General features: G+C 49.1%; 2 protein-coding genes across 3 annotated transcripts in view; one reads left to right on the top strand and one right to left on the bottom strand.

Annotated features, from left to right (window-relative positions):
* Nucleotides 1–5,769: 5,769 nt before the first annotated feature.
* Nucleotides 5,770–25,870, top strand: part of ACSF2 (acyl-CoA synthetase family member 2) — a 31,513-nt gene continuing 11,412 nt past the window's right edge. The window contains exons 1-9 of the mRNA XM_010579275.1: nucleotides 5,770–5,889; nucleotides 7,314–7,442; nucleotides 8,493–8,546; nucleotides 11,643–11,761; nucleotides 11,988–12,150; nucleotides 12,585–12,680; nucleotides 13,583–13,731; nucleotides 14,346–14,437; nucleotides 15,551–15,627. Coding sequence (XP_010577577.1) covers nucleotides 5,785–5,889; nucleotides 7,314–7,442; nucleotides 8,493–8,546; nucleotides 11,643–11,761; nucleotides 11,988–12,150; nucleotides 12,585–12,680; nucleotides 13,583–13,731; nucleotides 14,346–14,437; nucleotides 15,551–15,627 — 984 coding nt within the window. The 5' untranslated portion in view covers nucleotides 5,770–5,784. The remainder of the gene's footprint in view (nucleotides 5,890–7,313; nucleotides 7,443–8,492; nucleotides 8,547–11,642; nucleotides 11,762–11,987; nucleotides 12,151–12,584; nucleotides 12,681–13,582; nucleotides 13,732–14,345; nucleotides 14,438–15,550; nucleotides 15,628–25,870) is intronic.
* Nucleotides 16,889–24,949, bottom strand: CHAD (chondroadherin). 2 transcript variants are annotated; one of them, XM_010579273.1, is made up of 4 exons: nucleotides 24,101–24,949; nucleotides 20,296–20,459; nucleotides 19,933–20,078; nucleotides 16,889–17,874 (listed from the first exon to the last, which is right to left on the bottom strand). In XM_010579273.1, exons 1-3 carry the CDS (start codon nucleotides 24,878–24,880, stop codon nucleotides 19,937–19,939), a joined length of 1,086 nt encoding a protein of 361 aa, XP_010577575.1. In that variant the 5' UTR covers nucleotides 24,881–24,949; the 3' UTR covers nucleotides 16,889–17,874; nucleotides 19,933–19,936. The 2 variants fall into 2 exon arrangements, with proteins under 2 accessions (XP_010577575.1, XP_010577576.1); XM_010579274.1 differs by having other exon boundaries at nucleotides 17,756–17,877.

Genomic DNA, 25,870 nt, shown 5'->3' with positions numbered 1-25,870 from the left:
TGGGGGGGGTGGGGACTGGGGATGGGGGGGCTATAGAGGACAGGGGGCCGTGGGGAGAAGCGATGGGGAGCTATAGGGGATGTAGGGCTACGGATGAGAGGGGATGGGGGGCTGTGAGGGCAGAGGATGAGGGGGCTGTAGGGCACAGAGGCTGTAGGGACAGGGCTGGGGGCTCTAGGGGATGGAGGCTATGTGTGGTGGGGGCCAGGGGCTATAGGGCAGCTGCTGAGAGATGTGGGTGGCTGCATGCAGGGAGGGCAGGTTCAGCTGGAGGTTTCACTCTCAGCATGTGTCGCTGTCCCTTGGCTCCCCTAAACCCCCCCCGGAGTAGCAGAAGGCAGGCGGCATCCCCTGGGTCTGTCCCCCTGGGCCTGGGAGGGGACCAGGGGCAGGGACAAGCCCGGTGCAGCACATGGAGGGATGTGAAGCTGTGCCCAGGGCTAAAGTTTCTTTGTGCAGCTGCTCCAGTCTGACTGCAGTAACATGAAATATATCAAACAGCTTCTCTGTCCTCCTTTAGCGCTCTGACTTGCAGGCTTTGTGGGGCAGTGTCCCCATCCTCCTGTGGTGGGGGGCACTGGGGTCCCAGCAGGTCCTGGGCACCGGGGAGCTCGGAAGGGGGGGGTCAGGCAAGTTCTTTGCCTTGCTTTCCTTCAGAGCTGCCTCTTGGAGCAAGTTCGTGGGAAAGAACAGGAAAACGAAAGCAACTGTCTTTGGGAAAGGCTTTGGAGGATTAGTTGATATTCAGAACCTAATACTCACCCGGAGGTATGACTTCAGGGAGCAACTCCCCAAGAACCATGGGGAGGAGCCCTTGTTTACCCACACGTGGGGTCCGGGTGTTTCTTTTCAGCTGGGTTGAGATTAGGAGTGAGTGGCTGAAGCCCATGCGTGCAGCTGGGGCCAAGATTGCCGTCTTGGAATCTGTTCTTAGGCGGGATCAAAAGGGAAGAACGATAGAGAGTTTGCTGCAGTTTGGACTCCAGCCCAGAACTGTGAGTGAAACTGAGGGGAGGAACGCAAAGCACTTGGAGAAAAAGACAGCGTGTTTAGAGGAGTAAACTCTTTCTAGTAACATTACAAAAAAGTTTATTAAAGTTGTTAAGCAGTATTTATCCCTTTGGCAGGAATAGTGCAGGGCGGGAAGAGGTGCAGTGGAAAAGGTAACCAGAAAGTCTGCTGCAGTAGGAGTCTGAAGGCTCTGGGGACTTGATCCTTCCTCAAACCAACCAACCAAAAGTAATCAGAATCTGGTTAACTCTTTAGTCAACAGGGTTGTTTTAAAGAGCAAAGAGGTAAGGATAGAGCAGGGTTAACTTTCACCACCCTTTTATTGCAGTTGTGTTACCTAAAAGACCCAAAAGGTCTTGCTTTTTGGGGGAGAGGCTCCTGGTAGATGTCCACGAACAAAGGAACTGGCTGGGGAGTCCGTGAACCTCTTAGAGCATGAACTCTGCAGTCAGGACGGTTCCCAAGCCCGGGGAGGACAGGGCCTTTCATCCACGCAGAGGGGATGGCACCACAGGTCAGGTCGATGTCCTTCACAGCTGCAAAGCAGGAGCTTGCTTGTGTGCTCGTCGTAGGGGACTGGAGGTTATGCCTATGCCTCTGCCTTGTATTCGTCTCTCATCCCTTCTGATAATTTCTATAGAGGCTAGGGAAGAGTTAAAGGCGAACAATGAAACTGGTTATCTTGTATCAACAACTATAAAATGTTAGCTGGGGCTATTCAGAGATAAATACAGAGAGCTCCTAGGATTAGCCGAGAGTGCTTGCTTCAGTCTGATTGTTCTGCTTGCTGCCATCAGGCAGAAGGTGCTGGCTGGGTCCGCCAGCGTTCGTTCGGCTGCTTGCCTGCCTTTTGCACGAGGTGGGGAGCGGGATGCGTTTTCCCTGGGTCCCTGATGTTTCTCCGTTCAGTTGCGCTGTTGAGCTCCAGGGTTACGGAGTTTTGCAGGAGCGGCCGAGTGCTGAGGCTGGCTCATTTGCAGGCACCGCAGGCTGTCTTGCCGCTGGAATGTGTTGCCAACAGAAGGCAGGCGCTCTCTAAGAGTAGTGTTTAACAGTCTACGCTGAGACCCAAGAGCAAGCAGAGTTTTATTTGCTCTCCTTGGGCTGAGTCAGGGAAATGAGAGCTGCTGTAAGTGAAAACCATCAGACCGTTGCTCTTGTTTTATTTCCAGCAGCACCAGATGCTTCATAGGAAGAGGTGGAGGGTGAATTCCATCTCTTCTGTAACAAAGATGAACAAAAAAATTATTTCTAAATCCTTTGGACCCTTTCTTTGTATCAAGGTCTCTTGACATGTTCTTTCAGATCGGATATATACACTTGCTATTGGCTATAGGCAGGAGGGAGACCAACCCTATGCTATTTCCAGCATTATGCTACTGATAACGAATGTATCTTGTATCTGCCTCATTCCTTCTGTTCCTGGCCCCTAGCGCTTCCAACAGCCTCCTGTGTTTTATCCCACACCTTTCACCCCTGCCATGGCCAGGAGATAAGTGATATGGCAATGCTGAAGCACATGTGAATGTCAGACTGGAATTCAGGGAGTTCAAAGTAGATAAGAGCTGTGAATTTTGCTTTCCTTAATGTATATGAAGAAACCATGTGAGCAAGTGCTTTGAGAGGAGTTAGTGACTCTGGGTTACAAGCATGAGATATCTTAGGCCCTAATTTCAAAGCTGTTGATGCTTTCGTTTGAAAATGCGACTGCTTGGGACCTTCAAGAGCAATCTGTGCGTGTTTTCACACCGTGAGGGGAACCAGCAGTATTTTCACAGTGTTTTGGAATGCAGGGCTTTATAAAGACATCTTTTACTGCTCTTTGATGCTCTTTCATCCCCATGTTTGGGGGTAGGGAGGAAGCCGTAAGTGGAGGTGGAACTGTCATTTGGTTCTGGCTTTGCACCTTCTTGCATTTAGTGTGAAAGTCTGTGAAACTCTTTGGCTCTTTAGGCTGGGGGAAAAAAATGAGAGAGTAAGACCAGAAAGCCTGGTCTGCCTAGTGCTTTGCCAGGATGTGACAGTGTAAAATATCACTCGTCTCGTTATCGGTTGTGCAAGTACCTCTTGAAGGCTGACTGCAGAGAGCAGGAGTCTGTTTCAGCTGGACATTTTGGATTTTGATTGAATTTTATCACAATCTGAATTTTCTAATAATTTTCCTCCCCTTTCCGTCTCTTTTTGGGGTGGGGTTTTGTTTTTTTGGTTTTCAATCACACAGTAGAACAATGCATTGGACCACATTTTTTTACCAGTTAGTTCCTTGGGTGGTATCCCCGGAGAAACTGTGCGGACCATAAAATGCTTGTGTTTACTTGCTCCCACTCCAGCCCAGTGCCGAGACTGCTCGGCTCCCAGTGACCCCTGAGATGGTGCTCAGGGAAAGTGTTCTTGCACAACCAAGTCAGCAGCTGCTCTCTAGCTGCTCCAGCCCTTCTCGGGCTGCAGGAGCGAGCAGGGACCTCTCTGTGCCTCAGCTGGCAGAGAAAAGCAGAGTGTTTAGGGACAGGCTCTGCTGAAACTGGAGGCGACTTGGCTTTGGAGAGATGTGAGTGTGGTTGTGTCCATTAAACGTTTTTGCAAACAGCCTGTGGTTTCCTCATCTGCCTGCGTGAGCGGCTGGAGCTGCTTGTCTGAGGCTGCCCTACGGCGATGGGACAGTGGCTTCTCCGGTCGCCGTTTCAAATAGCGAGTGGCCGTGGCAATGGCTGCAGTGGCTTTTACTGCTTTCCCAGGAGCATTCATCCTTCCCTTGTGTTAGGCAGAGCTTTTTCAACCTTTATTTTATGTAACCTATATTTATAAAGGCTTTTCTTCTGCAGAGCTTGCTTTCATTTCCTAATTTATCTACGTGCCGTGCCCAGGAGCTTTCAAACAATACAAGATCAGTTTAGCACTTGTCCTCCCTCCTCCTCCTCGGGCAGCCCTACAGCCTTGATGTGAGTCAGTGGGAGTTGCACAACCCTCCATCTGCCAAAAAGAAGTGGGGGAAAGAGGGTCGGGCCATTCGCTCAGCTCTTGGAGCAAAACTTCCCCCCGGAAGGTAAAAATCTTGTTTTGTGCTTCTCTCGAGACTGAACTCCACCCCATAGAGGAAGTAACTTCATGCTAAGTTTTGTTCCTTGTGGGCAGGGAACAAATCTTTTGTGGCAAATAGCACCCAGTCTTTGCAGAGTATGGATCCCATAACAAATGGGGGAAAATTGAGTTCAAGCTGATCTGTTTTCTCCTTTAGGGCAGGGATCCCCCCCATTATACACTGAAGCCGCAAACGCAGGGCATTGCCTCTGAGCCATGCACCCCATGAGTGTCGCTTAACCCTGTCCTTCCTGGTCGTCTAAGGTGGGAATGGATGAGCTGAGAGCACAGAGGGAGGCAGGGAAGAAGGGAGAAGAGACGGAGAAAGCAGGGGGCTGCCCAGGGGGGTGGCTGCTGGGGCAGGGAGAGGCTCAGAGCAGGAGGAGGTGGGAGAGAGAAGCCAGGGCAAGAACTGCAGCGCTCGGATGGTCAGGAGCTGCGGTTTGAGGGGAGGTCGCTGCTTTTCCACTGATGTTCAGACCCTTAATGATTTTTAAAATTATTTTTCCTACCGCCCTGCCCACAGCTTCTCATTGCTGCCTCTCCTACCTATGTTCCCTCTCCAGCTTGGCCTCCAGCACGATGTCTCTGTGCTCCTCTCAAGGACCGTGTCGTGCCATTCCTGCCCAGGTGCTGCTCTGCTGAAACACCTCCCTGCCCTCCTCCTCCTCCCCTCCTGCCCCGTCTTTGCAGTGGGTGTATTCTCCTCCACCCTGCCAGCCTGCCGTGTTACTGCCTCCGCACTTCTCCCCCCTCATCTTGCTGGGAGCTCCTGGTTTTACTGATGCTGTCGTCAGTAGCATAAACTCTTCGCAGTCTAGCTGGCAGAGATAGTGAAGCGTGTACAGCCTGCTTGCTGTTGTGTACACAGACTGTTACTTTGCAAATGCCTCTCGGTTACGGCTCAGCTTCTTTGAACTCTTCTAAACAGTTTTTATTCTGTGGGATTAGATTCTTCTCTGCAGACTGTTTTGGAGACTGATAAAATGACATAGCTCTGACTTTAATTTTAACTTTCTCAGTCGTCTGCTCTTTCCAGCAGGGAGAAGCCAGTTGGGGGAATTTCCCTACAAACTGTTTTGATTGTGTTCCTTCCGAGTTATTTGCACTTTTTAATGTTGCAGAAAGACCAAACCCAGTTGCCAGCTCTCAGTAAACTGCAGAGTCTGTAATCTGTCCACGTATCCCAAAATGTCCAAGGTAGCTTTCACCCCAGGTGAATGACCGTAGGACCAGGCTATGCCGGGTCCGCAGGGCTGGTGTCAGCTCCCTCCCCAGCAGCAGCAGGGTCCTGGTTTCCAGTGGAGGGATGGAGGCTCTGCCTGTGCTGCCTGCTGGTGTGGGCAGGTCCAGGTGTGGGCGTGGGGTTTACGGAGACTGTCTGCCTGCCCAGTGCCCCCCGCGCTGCTGCACATGCTTTCCAAGCCCTTTTGGAGGTCTTCCTGATCTTGACCCACCGAAGGGGCTGCCCGTGGTTCCCACTAGCGTGGGCACGTGCGTCGGGTACTGCTGGTACCATCGGCAGGTTGATAATCCTTCCAGATGGGCAGAATGGTGTTGATGGGTTTTATTAAAAAATAGACTCTTCTCCTTTTCTTTCACAGTGCCCTGCACACAGGGATGCCCTCTGCCTGCCACAGGGTGACCAACAGCTATGTCCAGGGGACCTTAGACGTTCCCCTTCTCACCAAAACCATGGGCCAGTGCCTGGATGAGACCGTCGAGAGATTTCCTGACCGCAACGCCTTGGTCTTCTGCCGAGATGGGGTTCGGAAGACGTTTGCTCAGTTCAAAGAGGAGGTGAGTCCCTGGTTCACCCCTCGGAGCGCCCGGGTGGGTGGATAGCGGCGGCAGCAGCAGGTGTGATGGAGAAATGGAACCCGGTTTCATTGCTGAGCTCAGGAGTGAGGTTTGTTGTATGTGGGTCTTCATCCTGGCCCTGAGCAGAGGGTGAGAGCAGCTCCCCGGCAAACACCCAGTGGGCACGTGCTGCCTTTGTCCTCTTTGGAGTCTCGAGACCAAAGGGAGAAGGTAGCATATGTAAAATGTTTGCTGTATGTCCCAGAACGAGATTTCATCCTTAAAAATTATCACCCCATCTGATGTGTTCTGGGCTGAGTCGTGGTGTTTTTCTCCACTGGAGTAGGCTCCAGCTCTTCTGTTAGTCACTCTGCTCTGACTGTCAGAGGTCCTGAGTGTGTGGAAATTTCTAGTCCAAGCACAAAGGCAACTGAGCAAAGTCAGGGACTTGGTGTCGATATCATATACAAAATGGGTGTGGGTATCCATGCATGTGTGTGTATGCATGCATATTACATAAAAATATATGGTTATATGTATTCTAAATGGAGGGGCAAAATTTCAAGGCTCAGTACCTGGAAAGTTTCTATTAAGTGTATAAATGTATTATATAATCTTCGATAGGAAGAAATATTTTTATTTTTTAGATTTAGTAGTGTTTTGGCTACATCCATTCAGATAAATAAGATTAGCTGTGTTCATGCTGATTTTAAGAAGTAGGCTGTAGCTCAACTAAATCATAGAATAGCTATTCTTCAAATTTGTTTCTCCTACAAGGTAGATTTCATAAATTTGAGAACATAATAAAACTATAAAAACTTTCCTGAATACTTCAGAATATTTATATATACATCTGCACACCTGAAACACACTTCCCATATTGCAAAATAAAGTAGTCATGTTAATATAGTGGCTGAATTCAAGTTAATGAGGGTAGGAACCCCAAACTGGTAAAAAAATCACTCGATACAGTTTTTTTCACCTGGGTCCTTTTCGAAGTAAGCAATATGCCAGAACGGAGGCAGATCCAACAGCATAGATGGGCCCAGCTTATGGGTAAGGCTTAGTCTTAAGTTGAGCTGATGAGAAGCTAGACACTATATAGTCTTTGGGCAAGAATTAATTTGCAACTGTTTGTACATAATTGCCTATTTTGGTTTCCTTCCTGCTTTGTTGTATTGTTCCACGCTTGTTATTTTTATGCTTTCAGTCAACCTGCTGAGCAGGGGCCGGTCTGTGCTCTGCGACTCGGAAGATGCTGCTGCTGCAGCAGTAGGCTGTCAGACTGTGCCGCAGAGGTACATTCTGCCCAATTTCAGCTGCAAAGACAATACTTTTTCCCCCCTAGAAAGCAGCGCCTGGAGACAAATATCCCCCGCTGCATCCTGTGTGTGATCCTCAGGCTCTTGTCTTGTATTTCACAGGTGGACAACGCAGCAGCTGGGCTTCTGGCTCTTGGCCTGAAAAAGGGAGACCGGCTGGGGATGTGGGGTCCCAATATATACGAGTGGGTTCTCATGCAGTTTGCAACCGCTCAGGCAGGAATCATCCTGGTAAGGAGTTTGCTGTGTCTGGGTTTTTAGCAGGCTCTTGGGAAAGGAAATGGAGACAAAGAAGCAATAGGAGATACTGGAGAGTAAAGTTTATTGTTTCTTTTTTTTTTTTCCCATGCTCTTGCCCAGCATGTTGGCTATAACTGAATCCAGTATTTAAACAAGATCTATGCAGCCCTCTGCGTCTTTGTCCTCCACTATGTAGGAAAGCAGACTGCAGAGGAAGGAGCAGCAAGCAGTGGACTGCTGTGAACTAGCTTGGAGCAGCCGATGATAGGAGGAGATGTGCTTTTGCCTATAGGACCATTTTTAGGTAGCATGCTGCTGTCCTAAGCCGTTACCACCTACTTAGATCCCTTCTAAATAGGGCCTGTATTGCTTTATGGTGCAAATGCTCACTTAAATATCTAGTCCAAGCTGCATATCCCTCAAAGCCAATTTTCATTTGATAGTATGACCTGGCCCATTCACCAAAATGCATCTTACATATACAGTGTACCGTGATAATGACTGCACCCTGCCTTCTGGTCCATTTTCTTCATCACGGTTCATCCCAGTGTCTGCTAAGACACAGTAACAGGGTGGATGAGCATGGCTCAGTATGAACCTGATGGTGAACTCAACTCCAGTGGCCAATACTGCTTCTGTGGAGAGTTGGACAGGAGAAAGCTGGTATTTTCATGGTTGTCCATCAAGAAACCTGACTTGCACTTGAGTTTTGAGTCTTCAGTTTAGCGGATTGAATGTCTGCCTGGGGAGGCAGGAGGTCTGGTTTCTGTTCCTGAAATTTTATTTTGACTATGTGACCTCACATAAATCTATTTTTTTTTTTTTTTTGGTTGTTTTCTTTTGTGCAAACACAGGATTCAGCTAACTTTTCTGGTGAATGTGAAATCCCTGTGGTGGCGAGCTCTTAGTTCTGCATGTTGGAGGAGAGGCTTCACATGTGGCTTGTCCCTGGGAGAACTTTTCTGTTGGAATATGTGTTAGGGGAGAGTGTTTTCAAGGTAAGGGTAACTCTGATCAACTTTCTTGTTTCTCCCTCTTCAGGTATCTGTGAATCCAGCCTACCAGGCTCTTGAGCTGGAGTTTGTCATCAGGAAGGTTTGTATGGCACTTGCTGGTAATGCTAATTGATTCGTTGTGAGAACTCATACGTGCAGCTGTCTGTTAAAGGGGGTGGTGGGGACACAGTACAGATGAGGTTCTGCTTAAGCACTTGGGCTTATCAGGAAGAGGCAGGGAGAGCTGGTCAGAGAAGGGGGCTAGCGGTGGCCACGTAGAGGGAACGCCACCACGCAGTGACCGAGGGGATGAAGCCGCAGTTAAGCGATCACGTTTGTTGTTGTTCCCTTTGGCTGCCTCCCTGTCCATTTGACGGAGACTTCTGCATCCTTCTCATCCCTCTCTCTCTGCTAACAACCATGTACTGCCAATATTGCACCAATAATAACCATACCTGCCAGCAGTTGTTTACTAGGGAATGAGGAGAACAAGGCAAGACTAAATATCTGACCCAGAGACTCTTCTACCCAAGAAGCTGGCAGCCAGGACAGCAGAGACTATGTAGTAACAGCAATCTCTAGAGGCAACATCTGTCTTAAGTCAGTTCTAACTTTCCCACACTCATGCTCCAGCTTGGCCCGGAGGAAGAGCACCGAGCAGCTGTCCTGCCTGCCTCCCGCTCGGGGCAAAAATCACCATCTGCGATTTTAACCTTGAAAGTAAAAAGGAGGACGGCTCAGAAAGGACCAGTCCACTTGGTAGCTTGTTTTCTCCTTCCCAGATGTGTCCTAGACCTTGCTGGCCTTGAGTTTAACCTGGTTTAAGTCCTAGGTATTGCCGCTGCTTGACATCTTTCTGATGTCTGGTTGTGGCTGCCTTAGCTACCCTCGTATACCTACCTGGGTTTGAGTTTGCAATGTGCAGAGCACTGATCAGTTTAAACTATTCTGGCTTCTTAGTTCCAGTAAAGAGGAATCCAGGCTTTTGACACATTTGACAACTAGAAATTAATCTTAGGATTAAGAAGCTAACTTGCTCACCTGTGGTTTGTTCAGCTTTAAATCAAAGGCTGATACTAGGAGAGCTGGAACCACAGCTGGGTCTTCCCAGCACCATCCAAGTTCTGGCTTTACCTAGAAAGAAGTGGATAATTTCTAGCAACAAAGAGAGACTTTTCTCTCGCATCAGTAAGTCTGTAATTCAGTTGCTGGGCTGCAGTTTGAGTTCCCATTTCATCCTTCGTTTAATCCTGTTACGGTAGTCTCAGTGGTGTCAGTCCTGTTCTCATGCGTTAGGATTGAGCGCAGTGCTGCGGTGAAGCACGTCTCTTCCAGTGTGGATATCCACTTCCTTCTCTCACCAGGTGGAAATGTAAATGGCAGTACTTTCCTTTTTTTCCCACTGAGACCTGGCTTTTGTTTTCCTTTTCATCGCTGTGTGTCAGATTCTGCTCTGATTTTTCTCCTCCAGTGTAAATCTGCAGTGTCGATGGGGTAGGAGCAGAAACATGCTTCAGCTCTGTTGGGAATTACTCCTGTTTCATCCTCCCAGGTTTTCCAGCATTCCTAGCTTTCCCATGTACCTTTGGCACTGGGATCTCTGGTGTCCCTCACCCCCTGAATTATTTGTTTATCTTTGTTTATTTGTGCAACAAACCCCCTGAAGACTTCAGGGCTTTGCCTGTTGGATCCTGTGCAGCCCCTCCCTTGCTCCATCAGGTTCCCTGCCTTTGGTATAAATAGAAATACATGCTGAATAACCATTCCTCTGATTCCGGCTGTATTTCCAGGGCTTTGTAAAAGCAAACTGATGACAGGTTTCGTATGACAGGTCCTTTGAAGACAGATCTGCTGCCATTCAGGTTGAGACCAAGTGGGAAATGGCCACCTAGAGACCCTTATCTCATATAGCATCTGCCCTGCAAGCTCCTCTCCTCTCATAGCATCTCGTTTGCAAAGCTAGTTGAACCAAAATAGTATTTTGAAGGAACTAATAATAAAAAGTTAAAGGCCCAAAACATCCCAGAACAGACTCAGTCCTGTGGGTTCTGGGCAGACTGTTCCAGAAAATAGAGCAAATGTTTGTCTTCCCTTCTGACAAACCCCAGAGGGTACTTACAAATAATTTATTGGCATAGCCTTGGTCTCCTTATTTCATGGACCTTGGGAAAATAATGAAAACAGCCAAGTAAATCATTTATATAAGTAGTTTATTTGACAAGAATGCATTTTCTGGAAGATGAAAGCAGTTTGCAAATCTGGGTCAAATTCAGCAAATCTCCTCTGCTGAAAAAGAAATAGAAATTCTTGGAGTAATTAAAGCGCTTTTTTTCAGGATTATGTAAATGTAAGGGTTGAATGAAAAATGTTTTCATTTTCAAAATAGCTAACGCTTTAAAAAGAGGTGGAAAAAATCTTAGGAAACGGAAGACCTTAAAAAACCCACAACAAAACCTTGGCTTGACCTGAGAGGCAATCTTTAGGTTTCCTTGTTTTTCCAAAGTTCTGCAAAAATCCTCATTTCAGATCAACCAAATGATTTTTTTTTTTTTTCTTCATATTTTGGAACTGGGCTTTTTGTTAGCATTGGGACTCCTAATCTGAAAAATGAGTTTTTTGCCTTGTGCTCACAAGTAGGAGTATTGATCCTGGGGGAAGAGAGAACCTCAGGCTGCAGCTCCGCTTTCTTGCCCAGCAAAAAGCAACCAGCCCATCCTGAACCAAACACCGGAGAGGAGCAAAGCACCGGCTGCATACCTGGATCAGGGCTTGGGGTGCTGGGCATGTAGTAACAACACCCTGCCCTGTGTTTGCGGGGTTTTACGAGTGCACAGCTGTAAGGGCTCGGTTTGCATTTGCCCTCGGTGAACCTGCCTGCTGGAGGCATGTCCCCAGCGCCAGGAGGTTGGCTGCTGCACCTTTTGCACCATGCAAAGACCTATGTCATGCTCTTCGGTGAATCTTTAAACTGCTGCACGCCATGGCTCTTGCTAGCAAGAGTTAAAAATCTCCAGGTTTAGTCTGGAGTGAGCTCATTGTATGGGCCACAGAGAAAAGCCCGGTGTGGCGTTAATGGCTAACGCTTGCTGCGTGGGGTCACAGGGCTGCGTACGTTCCTGTGTCGGTGACTGCTCTTCATCGTGTCCTGAACATCAACCCGATGTGACTTCTCATGAGTTTCTGTCTCCCTTCACAGGTTGGCTGTAAGGCACTGGTGTTTCCCACTCAATTTAAAACACAGAAATACTATGATATTCTAAAGCAGTCATGTCCTGAGCTAGAAAAATCCAGTCCGGGGGGAATAAAGAGCAAAAGGTGAGTTAGGAACATCTGGTGTCTTTGCACTGACCTGACAGCTGTGTCCTGCCTTGTGTCCTCTCAGCTGCCCAACACAGGCTCTAGCAGAAGGAGGACCTGCACGGGGTCTCATATGAAGAGAACGGGTTAGGCTGTCCTGGAAGTTTACCCTGACCAGTGTACGCCTATCCAGGCAGTTTTCTCCTTGCTCCATTATTGTTGATGGTATTTTTAATCCTACCAGGCTCCCTGACTTATCCATTGTCATCACGGTAGACTCGAAGCTGCCTGGCACCTTCCACATGGATGAAGTGATGCAGGCTGGGGACAGCAGCCATATGAAGCAGTTAAGAGCCGTGCAGCGGACCCTCTCCTGCAACGAGCCCATCAACATCCAGTTCACTTCAGTAAGTGCTTCTGTCTGCTCCATGCCTTGTGGTTGGGTTCCTCACTGGGGACGCAGGGAAAGATGTGTGCGATGCTGAGCATCTCGTTTCCTTTGCCTTCTGCCCTCTGAGACCAAGCCCTGATTCCATCTCCTCCTGTAGGCTGGAGGAAGTGTTCTAGCATTTCCCCTTACTCCTTCCATTCTTGATGCTCAGCCCTTTGTCAAGGGCTGATGGAGATGAGAGGGTGTCACGTGAATTGTGTCCAACTGAAGTTGGACCATTTTTTTGTGTGGTTTGGGATTAAGGTGCTGTTAAAGAAGAAAATACAGTCTCCCAGGACTGAATGGAGTGCAAGATCACCCCGGAATCTGCCGGGGAAATTGCCCCAGAGAGCACACGTTGCTCATCCGTGGGAAGGGTAACATCATTGCGTAGTGCCCTGTGTCTTTCAGGGGACAACGGGAAGCCCCAAAGGAGCCACCCTGTCTCACAGGAACATTGTGAATAATGCCAACCTGATCGGTCTGAGGCTGGGGATCACAGAGCAGGTGGGTCTCCGTCGGAGCACAGTTTGGGGTGGTCAGAGAGACCACGTGCGTGGAGAGTGTTGGTTCTTGCTCAGCAGAAGGGCAAGATGTTTTGCTACAAACAACACTGAGGGATGCTCGTGCGTAACATTTTTCATTTCATTGATGTTTCATTTTAGTTTCATGTGAAGTTTTTTTGGAGAAAAAAAAAGATGCCTTTTTGTGGGGGGAAATTTGTGAAATTAATCACTTTTCATTTTGGTGAATACTAATATCAAATAATTACAAGACTCTGGATGTTAGCTTTGAATTATGTTGAATGAAGTTTTAATCTATTTTACATGACTTTGTTTGATGTCATGTGTACAGTCTTGTTGCTCTTATCAGGATCTGACCTTCCTATTTGTAATTCCTTTTAAAAATTGTTAAAGGCAAATACTTTCTTTTGAAGTTCTGAAGTAGTTATTTCTAACACAACAGCTTTGATCCAGAAAAAAAGATGGGTTGTTTCAATCAGTCTTCAGAGCCTTTGGTGTTTTTAAAAACAAAATAAAATTAATAGCATGTGCCGATTCCTGCATATTTCATGCCTGTCACAGCACTACCGCTCTTCTTTTCTGGCATATCACAAAATAATGTGTAAGCAATACCAGAGCAAAAAGTCCAGCAAAGACAAAGACGTTGCAGAATTACAGAATGAAATTCTGACATTGAAAACTTCCCAAACCGATTTTTATTAAAGGCGGGAAGCATCAGCATCATGTTTCCACCTAATGGGAACACAGATGAATGTCAGATTCCCGGCAATGAAATGAACTGGGGAAAACTCCTCTGTTCAAGATCTTTGAGCTCCAGCAGTGAGAGGGGCTAGTCGTGGACTGGAAGGTCTCCTCTCCTCACTGTTGTCTTTGGCTTGATCCCAGGACTGTCGCGTCGGTCTCCCCGCACCCCTCTATCATTGCCTGGCGTCGGTAGGAGGCTGCATGGTGATGGCTCTGCACGGGTCCTCCTGCATCTTCTCGTCGCCGAGTTTCGAGGGGAAGGCTGTACTGGAGGCAGTGTCTCGAGAGAGGTGAGAGTTTGTTCGTGCCTTGCTACAGAGGAGGTCGTCGCCCCGTGGCGACGCGTTCTCCCCTTGTCTCGCCTGCCAGGCCATTGCTCACGCTCTTCCTTCCCGCGATGGGAGAGGCAGGTTTGCTGGTGCACATACTTGCACGGGCACTTCAGGAGCCTAAATCCTGCCTTTTCAGCTATGCTTGGGAGTTTGTCACGCTTCGCTTTTCCCCAAAATAAGGGCTCCTTCAGGCCACTGTAGAGCTTTGGCTGGAAAGCGTAGCGGTGTCTTAGTTTGCTATGGCTGGTGTGTTTTTACGCCTAACCACCTGCCCTCCTTCTCCAAGTCCAGCTCTGCTGCTGAGACAGTTACGTTTCCAGCTTGTTCTTCACCTGTAGCTTGTAAAACAAAAGAGCTATCATTGTGTCTGCATAATACACACACATATATACTCATATATATTTCTATACATCCGTATGTATATGTGCACGGATGAAGAGCCTGTCTGCTGTGCGTGCCTCCGTGCTGCTGCTCCACGGCCCCGTGTGCAGTGGGACAGGATGGGGTGCTGAGCTGGGGCTGACCCCCGTTCCAGCTCTCTGCAGCTTTGCCTTTCTCTCCTCTTCCTCAAGGTGCTCGTTTGTAATCGGCACGCCAACCATGTATATAGACATGCTCTCCCAGCCGGACTTTGACTCCTACGACCTGTCAAGTCTTCGGGGAGGTAAGTCTGACAGCTCAAATGGAAGAATCCCAAGAAACTGGATATTACTGGTTCCCTGCTGGGAGGCTGTATTAAGCTTTGTGAGCAAATCGCTCAAGGGGAGGGAAGAGTTTAGTTGTACAACCCTTGTGTTTCACTGTTAATTTGATGCTACGTTTCCTTTCCTTGGGGTTTCCTTCAAGAATTATGCATTTTTAGGATTTCTTTCATCTCAAAGCAGATGGGGGAAGGACCTTTCTGTTTTATCTGCTAGGTCAGGGAGCTGGGAAGCCTGGTTTTGCTCGACTCACGTCTCACCAGCCACCACCATGTGGCAGCAGATGCTTTGTGTGCTTTAGGCTGGTGCAGTCCCTAAAGCAGAGCCACGCTGTGATTTCTCTGACCTCAAGTTTCCTGCCTGTTTTTGAAGTCATTCATCTAAATCCTGGAGAGGGTGTGATAACGTGTGCTGGAGCTTTCTCTCTTGTCACAGACACCCTCGGGAATAGCTGAGCCGAAATGGGGAGGTCGCCAGCCCTTTTGAGGCAATAACACCACAGAGAGAAGATGGTGCTGGAGCATAAAGAAACATTTAAGCAGATTACCTAATCATGTCTGCTATGTGAAAAATGATCCTGTCTCATCTTGTTCCCCAGCAAAGCCTATATATTACCCTGCTCTTTTGCTCTGTCATCCTAGGACGGAACAGGTGAAAATGTGATCTGCCCTTTCCCAAAAGGGCTGCTCTGTGCAAGGCAGGAGGAAAGGTTTTTGGTTTTATGGTGGTGATGATCAATGGGTGTGTTTGTCCTGCTAAAAATCTATGCCTCTTTCTGCTCTGAATCTTCCCTTTTTGGGAACTGCAGCTTGGACTAGGTTTGCACTATAGAGTTTATTTTCCTAACGAGTGAACTCTGCCAACCCTTAATTCTTTCAGGCAAACTGGCCTTGCTGCAGCGTTTTCTCCTAGAATAACTAGGACCCGTATCCATAAAAACAGAAAAGTATTTTGACAAGAACCAGTGTATCCCAAAAATCTTGCCAGCATTTAAATCTGGGAGTGCAGAACCTTCTGAGGCTCCTGGGAATAAATAGATGGTTTCCAAGAAGGTCATCTTTTCCTCTTTCTTCCAGGAATCATTGCAGGTTCTCCTGTTCCCCCTGAGATCATGAAGATGATTATCACCAAGATGCACATGCCAGAGATCGTGGTGAGTTGTGGTTGCTGTGACTAGAGCTACAAGTGGTGGTGGTTGTGGTGAGACCTTGAGTTTGGGCATCTCTGCACCGCAGTGGTACCCAGCAGTGCCAGAGCTGCTGGGATCGGGCGTGATGGGACCGATCACCTCGTGGGTGCAAGGCCGGGCTGAGGAGTGACGGTGTAGAGGGGCTGGGAGGAAGAAGGGGGATTCTGCCTGGTTGCTGGTGGGGTGTCTGGGGAGAAGGCTTTGTAAGAAGAGAAGACTTTGTATTCAGTGTCGTAAACTGAGCTTCTGCTGGTGCGTTTCAAAGCTTTTATAAGCCCTTCTGTTGTACATGCTGCAAGGATGAATGATTATGGAAGAGGCGTTCCTGGTTTGTATGGGTGTGGGTGGGTGCATGTGTTCATCTTGCTGCGGAGCTGTCAGATTTCTTTCACCATCCTGGCCTGCATGCAGATATAAAACCTTGTTGCATGCTACGCGTTTGAGTCTGAACGTGGGAACGGCACCATCCACACGTGAAGCACCAGGCTTGCGTTGCCAGAAGGGTAGCGTGTGTCGGAGCACGTGTGCTGCACCTTTGGCCTGTGCAAGAGCATCAGCATGTCCTGCGTGCGGAGGGGGTCAGGGGCACTCCAGGGGACACGTTTTGTAGGCAGGTCCTGCCATCTGCATGTGTGTGCCTGTGAGTGTATGGCTGAGCCAAAAAAAGGACTTTTCTGTTTTACTTTAAAGGAAATAACTTCGGTGCCACGCTGCTTGCAAACGCTGAGGAAGCAGACTGTTGTGATGGATAAACACGCGGGGCTGGGAGTCAGATTAGGCGTATTATTGTTGGCAGACCTGGACCGCACCAGGGTTTTACAGGGACGACTGTGTGCTCTGCCGCAGATCAGGGGAGGCCAGGGCATCTGTCCTGGAGCCGTCTCGGAGGCAGCCAGGGTTTTTTCCTGGATATGATGCTCTTAACGCTGAGCTGAAAACACCAGGCACAGCCCTGGTGCCATTGACCGGACTCTTGTCAGGTGACAGCTACCTATTTTTATAGTAGGCTTGAGTTTGGCCTCACAAAATATTTTCGGACAATACAACAAGTGCCCAGGATTCATTAGGTGTCACATGTTCCTGCTTTGTAGAGAGAAAGACTAAACCCCTCCCAAACAGTTGCTCTGCCCATAGGATAAAGAGGATTAAGTCTATATTTGTACCACTGGTCTCATGTTATTCCTGATCCCCCAGCCCTCAGACAGACACAGGGAGACTTGTTGAATTCATCTTTGCAGCAAGAGCTTTATACAGAAGATGTACATAAGAAAATATACAATTTGATTTCTATATAGGAGACAGAGGAGCTTTCATCCTCTTAAAGGTCATTTACACTCAGTTACAGAGGAATAAATATACATATATTTATATAACTCTTTAGGATTAAAAAACACAGTTAAGTTGCAACTGTGGTATTGTAATAGCCGTGACAATAAACCACAGTCATCCTGGTGTCCTGCTAGATCCTCAGGAGTATGGGCAGAGAGAAGAGGAGGGCTGCCCGAGCCAGGCTGCACGGCGCACGCCTTCTCCTCTCGGATGTACATGCATCTTAGTAGACCCCACAGAGTGGGAGGGAATCCAGTCTTCAGACGGCTCCAGTTTTGGGGTTTCCCAGTACTGCTTCACTTAAAGGTTTTCTGGCCAACCTAGAGAGATCGCTGCCTTTTGGCGTGAAAGGGCAGCTCGGTCTCGGGGCCACCGGTTCTTGGTCATTGCTTCACCTATCCCCCTCAGCCCTGGCCTGCAGGGACCCCCTCCGTGGGAAGGCAGAGGAGTCTCTTTGCATGGGTTGAGACCAATTTTCCTGATCAAGCAGCTGGGGGAGGGATGCTCCTACCTTCCCGCTTGCTTCCACTCCACTGGAAAGGGAGAGACAGCGACCAACTGTTTGATTGGGGACGTGGGTTATGTTGCCTCTGGGAAAGATGACTGTGTTTTACCGGCAGGATCTAGGTTAGCTTGTCTTAGTATGGTCATGCATAGTTTAGTTTTTAAAAATGCCTCTTTTAAAATACATAGATGTCGGAAAAGATTGAAAAGGTGGATTCCATCCTGCGATCAGCAGAGAAGCGGGGATTCGGAGGAGGCTGGAGGTGGTCAGAGATATCAGAAATGTTTCCTGACAGGTAGGAGAAGCTTAAGGAAGGACTCGGAAGTCAGTAGTTTTCTGATGAAGTGACCGGTCACCAGGACAGGCCATACCAGGGCCTGCTAGGGGAAAAAAAGAGAAGGCCACATGTTTAAGGGGATTTTTCAAGCAGATCTAGCATTTGTCTGCTTATTTTTACAGTAAGCGAATGAAGCCCATACTTGAAAGTGAAGAGTTAGGAATCAAGGAGCCATTATGAGTTCCCACAGTAGAGGACATGGGTTAGTCCTGTCTCTGACCTCTTCTGCCAACTCATTACGTGACTCTTGAGTACCTTACCCAGAGCATTGATGGTCAGTGAGCACTTCCTTCATAAAGGAAGAAACCCAAGAGCAAAATTTTCAAGGATAGTGAATTATTTTGGTGCTCTGGTTCTGAAAATCCAGGGCAGGTAGATTTTTAGAAACTTCCAAGCAGCTTTTCATCTGAAATGTGGTCAGTGACCCAAGTCACTGGTCATCCTTGAAATACAGACCCCCAGAGCTGACATCTGAGAAAGCTGCCTGGCTCTCAAGAGGTGCGTAATGAAGTCAGAGGTACTTCATATTCCTTAAAATCATGCTTGCCACGCTGGAGTGGGTTTGTGTGCCTGCATTTTGGCACTGGCACCTGAAGGTACCGAGCTTTGTCTTCTGCAAGACAGGAATAAATAGTTTTCTATTTCATTTAACACTTGTAAACCTGTTTGAGAGAGTTGGATGGAAGGTGCTATGGAAAAACCAGGTATTATTGTCATGGTTTTCTTACTCTCACCATGGAGGAGTGAACTGGAATTGAGTTCAGGCAGGGAGAGAAGAAGGTTAAGAAGGGCCAGACCTGTAAATAAAATACATTTAAGTATTGTGGTTTAGAAAACTGAAGTTTTTCCATCCTCAGAGCGGAACTTTACCCGCCCTATATGGAACGACTGGTATTTCCATCTCTAATCCATAAAACCTCTGGCACTGTAAGAGAAATAACCACTTTAGGAAGGCGCAGAGCAGCTGGCATCATCCCTGACATTTTGGTCATAAATTTACTTTCTCCATCCTGTTATGCATACCCTTAGTGACCTGGGGACCAAATGGCCATAGCTGGGCTTTGGAATTCTGTCTCGTCCTTTCTGTTATGAAGGGGCACAGTGACAACCCTCGTTCGTACAGTGCAGTGCAGGGTCACTGCACTTTACTTAACAAATGAGCAAAGGTCCCTTTCCCAAGAGGTTACAAACTTGCAGGCTCATCCAAAGCCCTTTGGAATCCGTACAAGCTCCAGACCTATTCCTGGGATGGGGAAAAGTAAAATGCTTGGGATAGAATGATGACAGTTGTGGCTTTTTTGCTACTCTGCGCGCTGAATTTAATGCTCTTGGTAGTTTCCAGCTGCGGAAGGTGTTTGTGCGATAGGTTTTCCCAGTCGGTGTTTGGATTGGTAGATGTCAGCAAGCTCATTGCTCAAGGGAAAGTCAGCCCTGTCTCTGAATCACCTTCTGGCCCAGAACACTTTATTCAAAGAATATTTGCTGTCTTGAACCTCCCTCTTCTGGGACACTCGTTTGAAGGCATCAGCCCTTGTTTTTAAATACCTGAGTGTCTTGGATGGGAATTGTAGTTGCTGAAAGGCAGGTGCTCGACCGAGAACTGCTCCTTATGGAAGACGTCTATTTTCCTATGGGCCGGGCAGCCTGGGGCCAGATTTCCCAGCAATGTCCTGCCCTGGATTTCAGACCAGACCCAGAGGACCTTTACTAGGGCAAAAGGATGAGCATCTCTGATTGTTTAGAACAGTAAAGAGTGTATGATCCCAGCTCAGGATAAGAGTGGGCTAAGTCCACCCTTGTTTTGACACTTAATTACATGGTTCACCCCTACTTGCTGCCCCAGGCCTGTGTTTAGCCCCATGTTTGTTTTACAGGGGTGACTCCATCCCTGATGCTCCAGGCACATTCTCTGCTCCGGGAGCCCATGGAGCCCACTATTGCCAGGAGATGGAGCAGCTCTGAGCAGAGGCATCGGCGGGTGAATGGATGAGCTGTTTCGAGCCAAAGCCTAATGTCACTGAAGTCAGAGATAGAAGTCCCCATACCTTTGGTGGCATCAGGGTTTGCTGTAGGTCTGACTAAAAGTGAACCATCTTACGTGTCTAATGGCGGCTTCCCTTCTTGGACCTCTTGGTGGGGAGCTTGCAGGTGCGGAGGGCCGGGGTGTCTCTGATGGATTGCCCCCGGTACTGCGCGGGCGTAGAGCAGGTCTCATCGGTACGGGTGCGATTGCCCTTCAGCCACCTGGGACACGGGGAGAAAGAAGACGGGGAGCTTACAAAAGGCACAAACCACCACGACCATTGCTCGCACCACGAGTGGAGGGGGCTGGGGAGAGAGGTGCTGAGCACGTGTGCAGCCTTCAGCACCCTCTTCTTGCCTGGCACAGCTTGGGGGGGGACATCCGAGGAGACCCCGGGGAACGGAGGGGACGGAAGGGAAGGGGCACGTGGTGCCGTACTTGCGCAGATGTGCTAGCTGGCAGTTGCAGTGCCAGGCGTTTCGGGAGAGCGTCAGCGTCTCCATTTTGTCGAAGGGGAAGTTGCGAGGCAGCTGGGTGAGCCGGTTGTTCTCCAGGTGAGCGGTCTTCAGCACGGTCACACCGGCGAACGCGTTGTCTGCAAACTAAAGCACAAAGGTTTACGGTGAGGAACACTGAGTCAGGGAAGGGGACTTCAAATCCGAGTGCCTCTGTTCAAGGCTTATAGTGGTGTAAGCATGGAGGGAACAAGAGGAGAGGAGCAGGGGGGGGTCCTGGCTCACTGGAAGCCCTGGACACCCAAGAGAGATGTCAGGCTGGTGGGCTCACGGGTGATGAAGTCTTCTGCCTGAAGAGAGCTACGTCCCAAATCCACGTGGGATTGTCTTTGCAGCCACATCCCTAAATAAAGTGAAGTCTGGCAGCCCTCTTTATTTTTGAGCCATACTTCTCCATTCTAAATGAAGATATTTTCTGGGTGTATTCCTTTCCAAGGCTGGAAATCCTCCCAGCGCCTGCTGCCTTGCCTGTCCTGGAATGGCTGAAGGAGGGAGTGTTTGTGGCGTCTGAAGGGGCTGTAGACTTTGGCAGTGCCCGGGGGCTCCAAGTGGAAAGTTACACTTGGCATCTGAGCAGTGTAGAAATAGAGGCAGGCTTCCAGCGCCTCAACCTCCTCCGTTTTTTCTCATTTCCAGTGGGTTGTTTGCAAAGGATGCTGCAAGATTTGTCTTTTTTCGATTAACAGGCAGGCTTTAAGGGAGAGCCTCCCTTAAAAAAGCTGCCAAAGACAAGAGAGAGGCTGTAGACCCGGCTCTGCAGCCCTCTCCTCTCTTCCCTGAGGCCTCATCCCTGGCTTTTTTCAGCCCACGGTTACTCAGGTTGGAAAGTTTCTTCTTGAAATCAAACCCCTCAACACAAACTTCCTTGGCAGTGATGAATTGGAGAGGGGGGTCATTGACAAAGCACAAAGCTCCTCTTGGCTATGACAAACCATTTCTCCCCTTCTCAAAGTGGATGGGAAAGCTTTCTCAAAAGGGTGGAGAGGAGACTCGCCAGGTCCACCAGAACCCCCCCAGTCAAGGACCTGTGCTCCCATTTCTGACCAGAAGCTTGCACTTCAGACAGGACCATCAGGGTGTGTTCAAGCTCTCTAAGCTGAAAAGCTTGACAGAGGAAATGCACTATTTTAAGCTGTGAACTTTTGTCATCTTCCAAATTAAGCAATGTTGGATAGGATTAGAGCTTAGCTAAGAGACTCCCAGAGTCCTGTAACTGTTGGCCAGTCAGTGGTGCTGGCCTCTGTGGTCCAAAACTGAGCTGACCTTGGTAGGTTTTACTGTGCTGATAGTGGAGCTGCTCAGAGAGATGCTGGCACGCCATGCAGCAGGGTGGTAAACTGGCCACATTCTGGTTTGGACAGTGGTGTACTGTCTCAGCTGCTCATTCCTCTCCCAGCCCCATGAGAACAGTTCGCATCTGCTGGTAACAGCTGCTGCGTTGCCTGCCAGAGCATGCGTTTGTAAAGAAATGGGTGATTTTTTTTCCCTTATTTAGATGGAGGATCGCTGCTGCAATTTATTTTGCAATAAATACGCAGAGAGGGACGTACGTAAAGCTTCCAGGATCTGCGTTGCCTGGTTTCATGTTGATGTACGTGGTAGGTCCTGGCCCGTATGACGCAGCCCTGCAGGTGACTGGTGTGGGTCTGTGATGCTGGTGGGGAAGGGGAGCTCTGTGCTGGAGCTGCAGAGCAGCCCAAGGGCTCTCCTCATTCTGCTCAAGTGCAATATAGGCTGGGATAGGTTTGTGTGGAAGGATTTTGCACTTGATTGGCTTTAAAAATCTTGCAGCCATGCAGGGAACAGCTAAGGACAGTATTTTTGTGAAGGAGAAAGAGCTGCAGTCAAGATGCCAGTGGCATTTAAAGTATTTAGTGGTGATTTCCTAGGTCGTGAGACCTCTGCGATTAGAGGTCTCCTAGCAGTGCAAAGTTCACGCGTGGGCTGTTTGGATATGAGGCCTTTGAGGACTTGAAGAGGAAACTCTGAGCTGGGATGGGAGCTTTGTTTCCCTGAAAAAGAACGCAAGCCCTAAAGCTGCAGAAGCCACCCCTGTTAGTGCTGAGCCCATATCTTACTGGTGTCTTATTGGGCTGTTGGGGAGGAAAGGAGGCATCTGGCTGCAGAAGAGCCTTTAAAGGTCCTGTCCACAGGTGGTCACTGAAAAGAATGAAGTCTTTTGCTGGCTAGAATCGTTAACCCTTGCTTTTTGGCCAATCCAAGGACACTTAATTCCCTGGAGCACCCCAGCATCATGGGTTAGTCTCATTTCTTCAATGTAATACTTGGGACTCTGATGTCTTTGCAGCTGGTACAACATGTAAGCTATAATTTTTGACTTGCACATGGTGAAAGTGCCTTAAAACTGAGTCTACCAAAGTGCTGTGACAGCACGTCTAAGGTCTTGCCTAGAGAGGTCAGTGGATTGTTTTCAAATGTTGAGTTTGCTTAAGTAAACCTCCTGGACAGGTTAGTGCTGGGAGTGGACAAGGACTTAAATACTGACTGAGTGCTACTGAGCTGGTTTAGGTAGAGTTGTTCTCCACCTGGGCAAGCTGTAATTCCAGTTTTTGAACATTTTGGGATTCTAGATCCCCTTGAAGACTCTGGTGTGTTCTATTCCTGGTAGCTTTCAGGTGACCTGCTCATCCCTGTAAGACACTCTGAGTTGCTCTTTGTTGCTAAGGAATTCTCTTTTTCATCACATCTTCCTGCATGTGGTGGGTGTTGCTTTTCCGTGAAGTCCTAGCCTGCCTTACCTGGATGCCCCTTTGTCTTTGAGCTTCCTGGCAAAGCATCATCCCAGGGAGAACTGTTCTGCTCCGGCTGGAGCACCCTCCCTTTCCAGCCCCATGGGGTGCACCTAGGTCATCAGGCTGCAACAGGGTGCTGCTGCTCTTGCACCGTGCTCGTTTCTGTTCTTGCACTGCCTGGCACTTCGGAGGTCCTAATGCAAGTGATTCCCTGAGTGTGATGCTCCTGCCTATGGATCATGCTTTCTCCCGGTGGAAGGAGGGGGTTGTTTTGCCATTCGGGCTACCTGATTGTCCCTCCTCCTCTCCAGTGGGAACAGGGCCCCTTTGTAAGATGCTGCGAGAGTTCCTTTTGAGAGAGCATCAATAAACAAACCTTTCTTTATGATGTGTAAAGTTGGGAGGCACGGGGGGAGGTGAAAGCGAAGGTCCGTATGCCTACCTGTCTGCAAGGCGTGGGTAAGAAACCGCTGCTATTCACAGCCCCTCCTGAGGAGTCTCCCCCTCCCAACCTACAACAGGTACCCAGGCTGAACGAAGGAGGTAGAGCAGGTCAGCTCTGCGAGGTGGCAGTGCCCTTCAGTCCCTTGAGTACGAGGCAGACGCTCGCCTCTCGTCCCACGCCTTGTGTCTGGGATGATGGAAGGTTGCTAATTGTCCTGGAGCACCCCAAATACTTTTCTTAATGACTGATGTCACCTCCAGCTTGGGAGGGCATGTGCTGCCTTTCCAAGGAGTTTGATCAGCTCCAGACAATTTGGTTTTGCATAAAATAACTCAACAGAAGGGTGGAGTACTCTCTCTCATCCCTTGTCTGGGCCATGTCAGGGGTGTCAGCTGGCCTGTGCCTCGCTGTCTGCGGAGCCTGCAGAGCTGCATCTCCCCTCTCCTCTGCAAGGGAGGGACAGCAAAGCGAGGGCTTTGTAAAGGAGAAGCCCTGTGTTTCTTATCTGGAACAAATGGCAAGAGACTCACCTTCTTCAGTTTCATGTTGTCCAGGTGGAGTGTCTGCAGGTAACGCCCGAAGGACTGGAAGGCATTGTCGGGGATGACCTCAATGGGGTTATGAGAAAGCTTCAGTTCCTCCAGCACTCTCAGCTTACTCATTGCGCTCACAGGATAGCTGCTCAGCTGGTTCTTGTCTAGGTGGAGGACAGCGAGGTTTTCTACATCCTCCAGGGCCCCAGGCAGGAGGTTGGTGAGGGAGTTGTCAGAGAGGTAGAGCCAGCGCAGGTCTTTAGCCCCATTGAAGACCCCCGGTTTCAGCTCCCGGATTTTATTGCTGCCTAAGTGCAGGATGAAGAGGTTGACAAGAGGAGAGAGGAGCCCTTTGGATAGGTCTGGAATCTTGTTCTGGTCCAGGTACAGGTAGGTGAGCTCAGAGAGGTCATCGAAGGCTCCTGGCTTTATGACACTGATCTGGTTGTCAGTGAGATAGAGGTAGACCAGGCTCTTGAGCCCCCGGAAGGCTCCAGTTGAGATCTCCTTGATCTGTGAGCTCTGGAGGTGCAGGGACACCAGTTTTTTCATGTCACGGAAGCCGTTGGTTGGCAGGACCTGGAAGTTGTTCTTTTGCAGGTTGAGAAGCCGCGTTTGCTCAGGCACCTTGGGGATCTTCTGCAACCCCGCGTTGTCGCAGATGACGTGCTGCAGGTCTCCACCGTGACAGTGGCAGCTCGGGGGACATGCCTGCGTGATGGAGGCAAGACATGCCAGTAGGCTGAGGACACTGAGGAAGAAGCCTGACCGATTCATGGTCAGATCTGGAATTAGTGTGGTGGGAAGAGAAGCAGCAGGAGGAGGAGGAGGGAGATGGGTGGGAGAGAGAGAAACTGAGTTTGCAGCATGCTGAACACAGCCCTATTTATAATGTTATTAAAAAGCAAAATCCCTTCCCACAAACCGCAGGCAGCAGCCAGTTGGAAGCAACTGGCTTTGGGAACTCACTGTGAGCTTAACCCCTTGGCACCAGGCAGAGGAGTGTCCGCAGTCCTGCCTGGCCCCGCTGCCGAAGCGACTGTGCTGAGGTAGTTTTCCTCTCTGCAACAGGGAGGCAAATGGTCAGGAAGAACAAACGCAGACCTGCTCTGTGGGGAACTTCTCTGGTCCCTGCTGAGCCAAGCGGGGCCCAGATTCATCAGTGGGGGGGAAAAACAACCTGTTTTGGTTCAACGGCATGGCAGGGAGCGCTGCTCTGCTCCGCAGCCACCTCATGCTGAAGCTTTCAGCAGGCTCCTGGGCTGTATTTAGCCTCAGCTGGTTTGGGGAGAAGCACCTTGTCCTGTTATCAGAGGAAGGTTTTTTTGGGGTCTTGTCTTGCTGATTTCGAAGGAGTTTGCCTGAGGAGGGGTGGGAGAAGATGGGAGCGATACGGGGTCATGCCAAAGGCCAACAGCGCTGTAGTTGCCCTTGCAATGCAAAATTTTTGAAGACTTCCAGATCTAGACTGCACCTAAGAGTTGGCCAAGAAAGGGAGAGCAAAGACAGGCTTAATTTCTGCTTCGTCTTTTCCTACGAGCGGTTGAGTATGACACATCCATGATCGTGGTCAGGAGACCTGTGTGAAGGTTTTTTTCTCAGCCCATGGCACTGTGGAGCAGTGGCTGTTGCCTTCCAAGAAGAGATGGGGCAGTGGCACATGGGGCTCTGGGGAAGCAGCGGGGCATGGGCTGGCGGATATGAAATGCTGGACAATGGTGCCCTGCTGCGTGCCTGGCTCGGATGAGGTGGATGGCAATGCCTGCG

This window comes from Haliaeetus leucocephalus, unplaced genomic scaffold, assembly GCF_000737465.1.
Source record: "Haliaeetus leucocephalus isolate CR32 unplaced genomic scaffold, Haliaeetus_leucocephalus-4.0 Scaffold657, whole genome shotgun sequence".
Lineage (NCBI taxonomy): Eukaryota > Metazoa > Chordata > Aves > Accipitriformes > Accipitridae > Haliaeetus > Haliaeetus leucocephalus.
The sequence above is the reverse complement of the archived record's forward strand: the minus strand, read 5'-3'. Positions and strand labels throughout refer to the sequence as shown.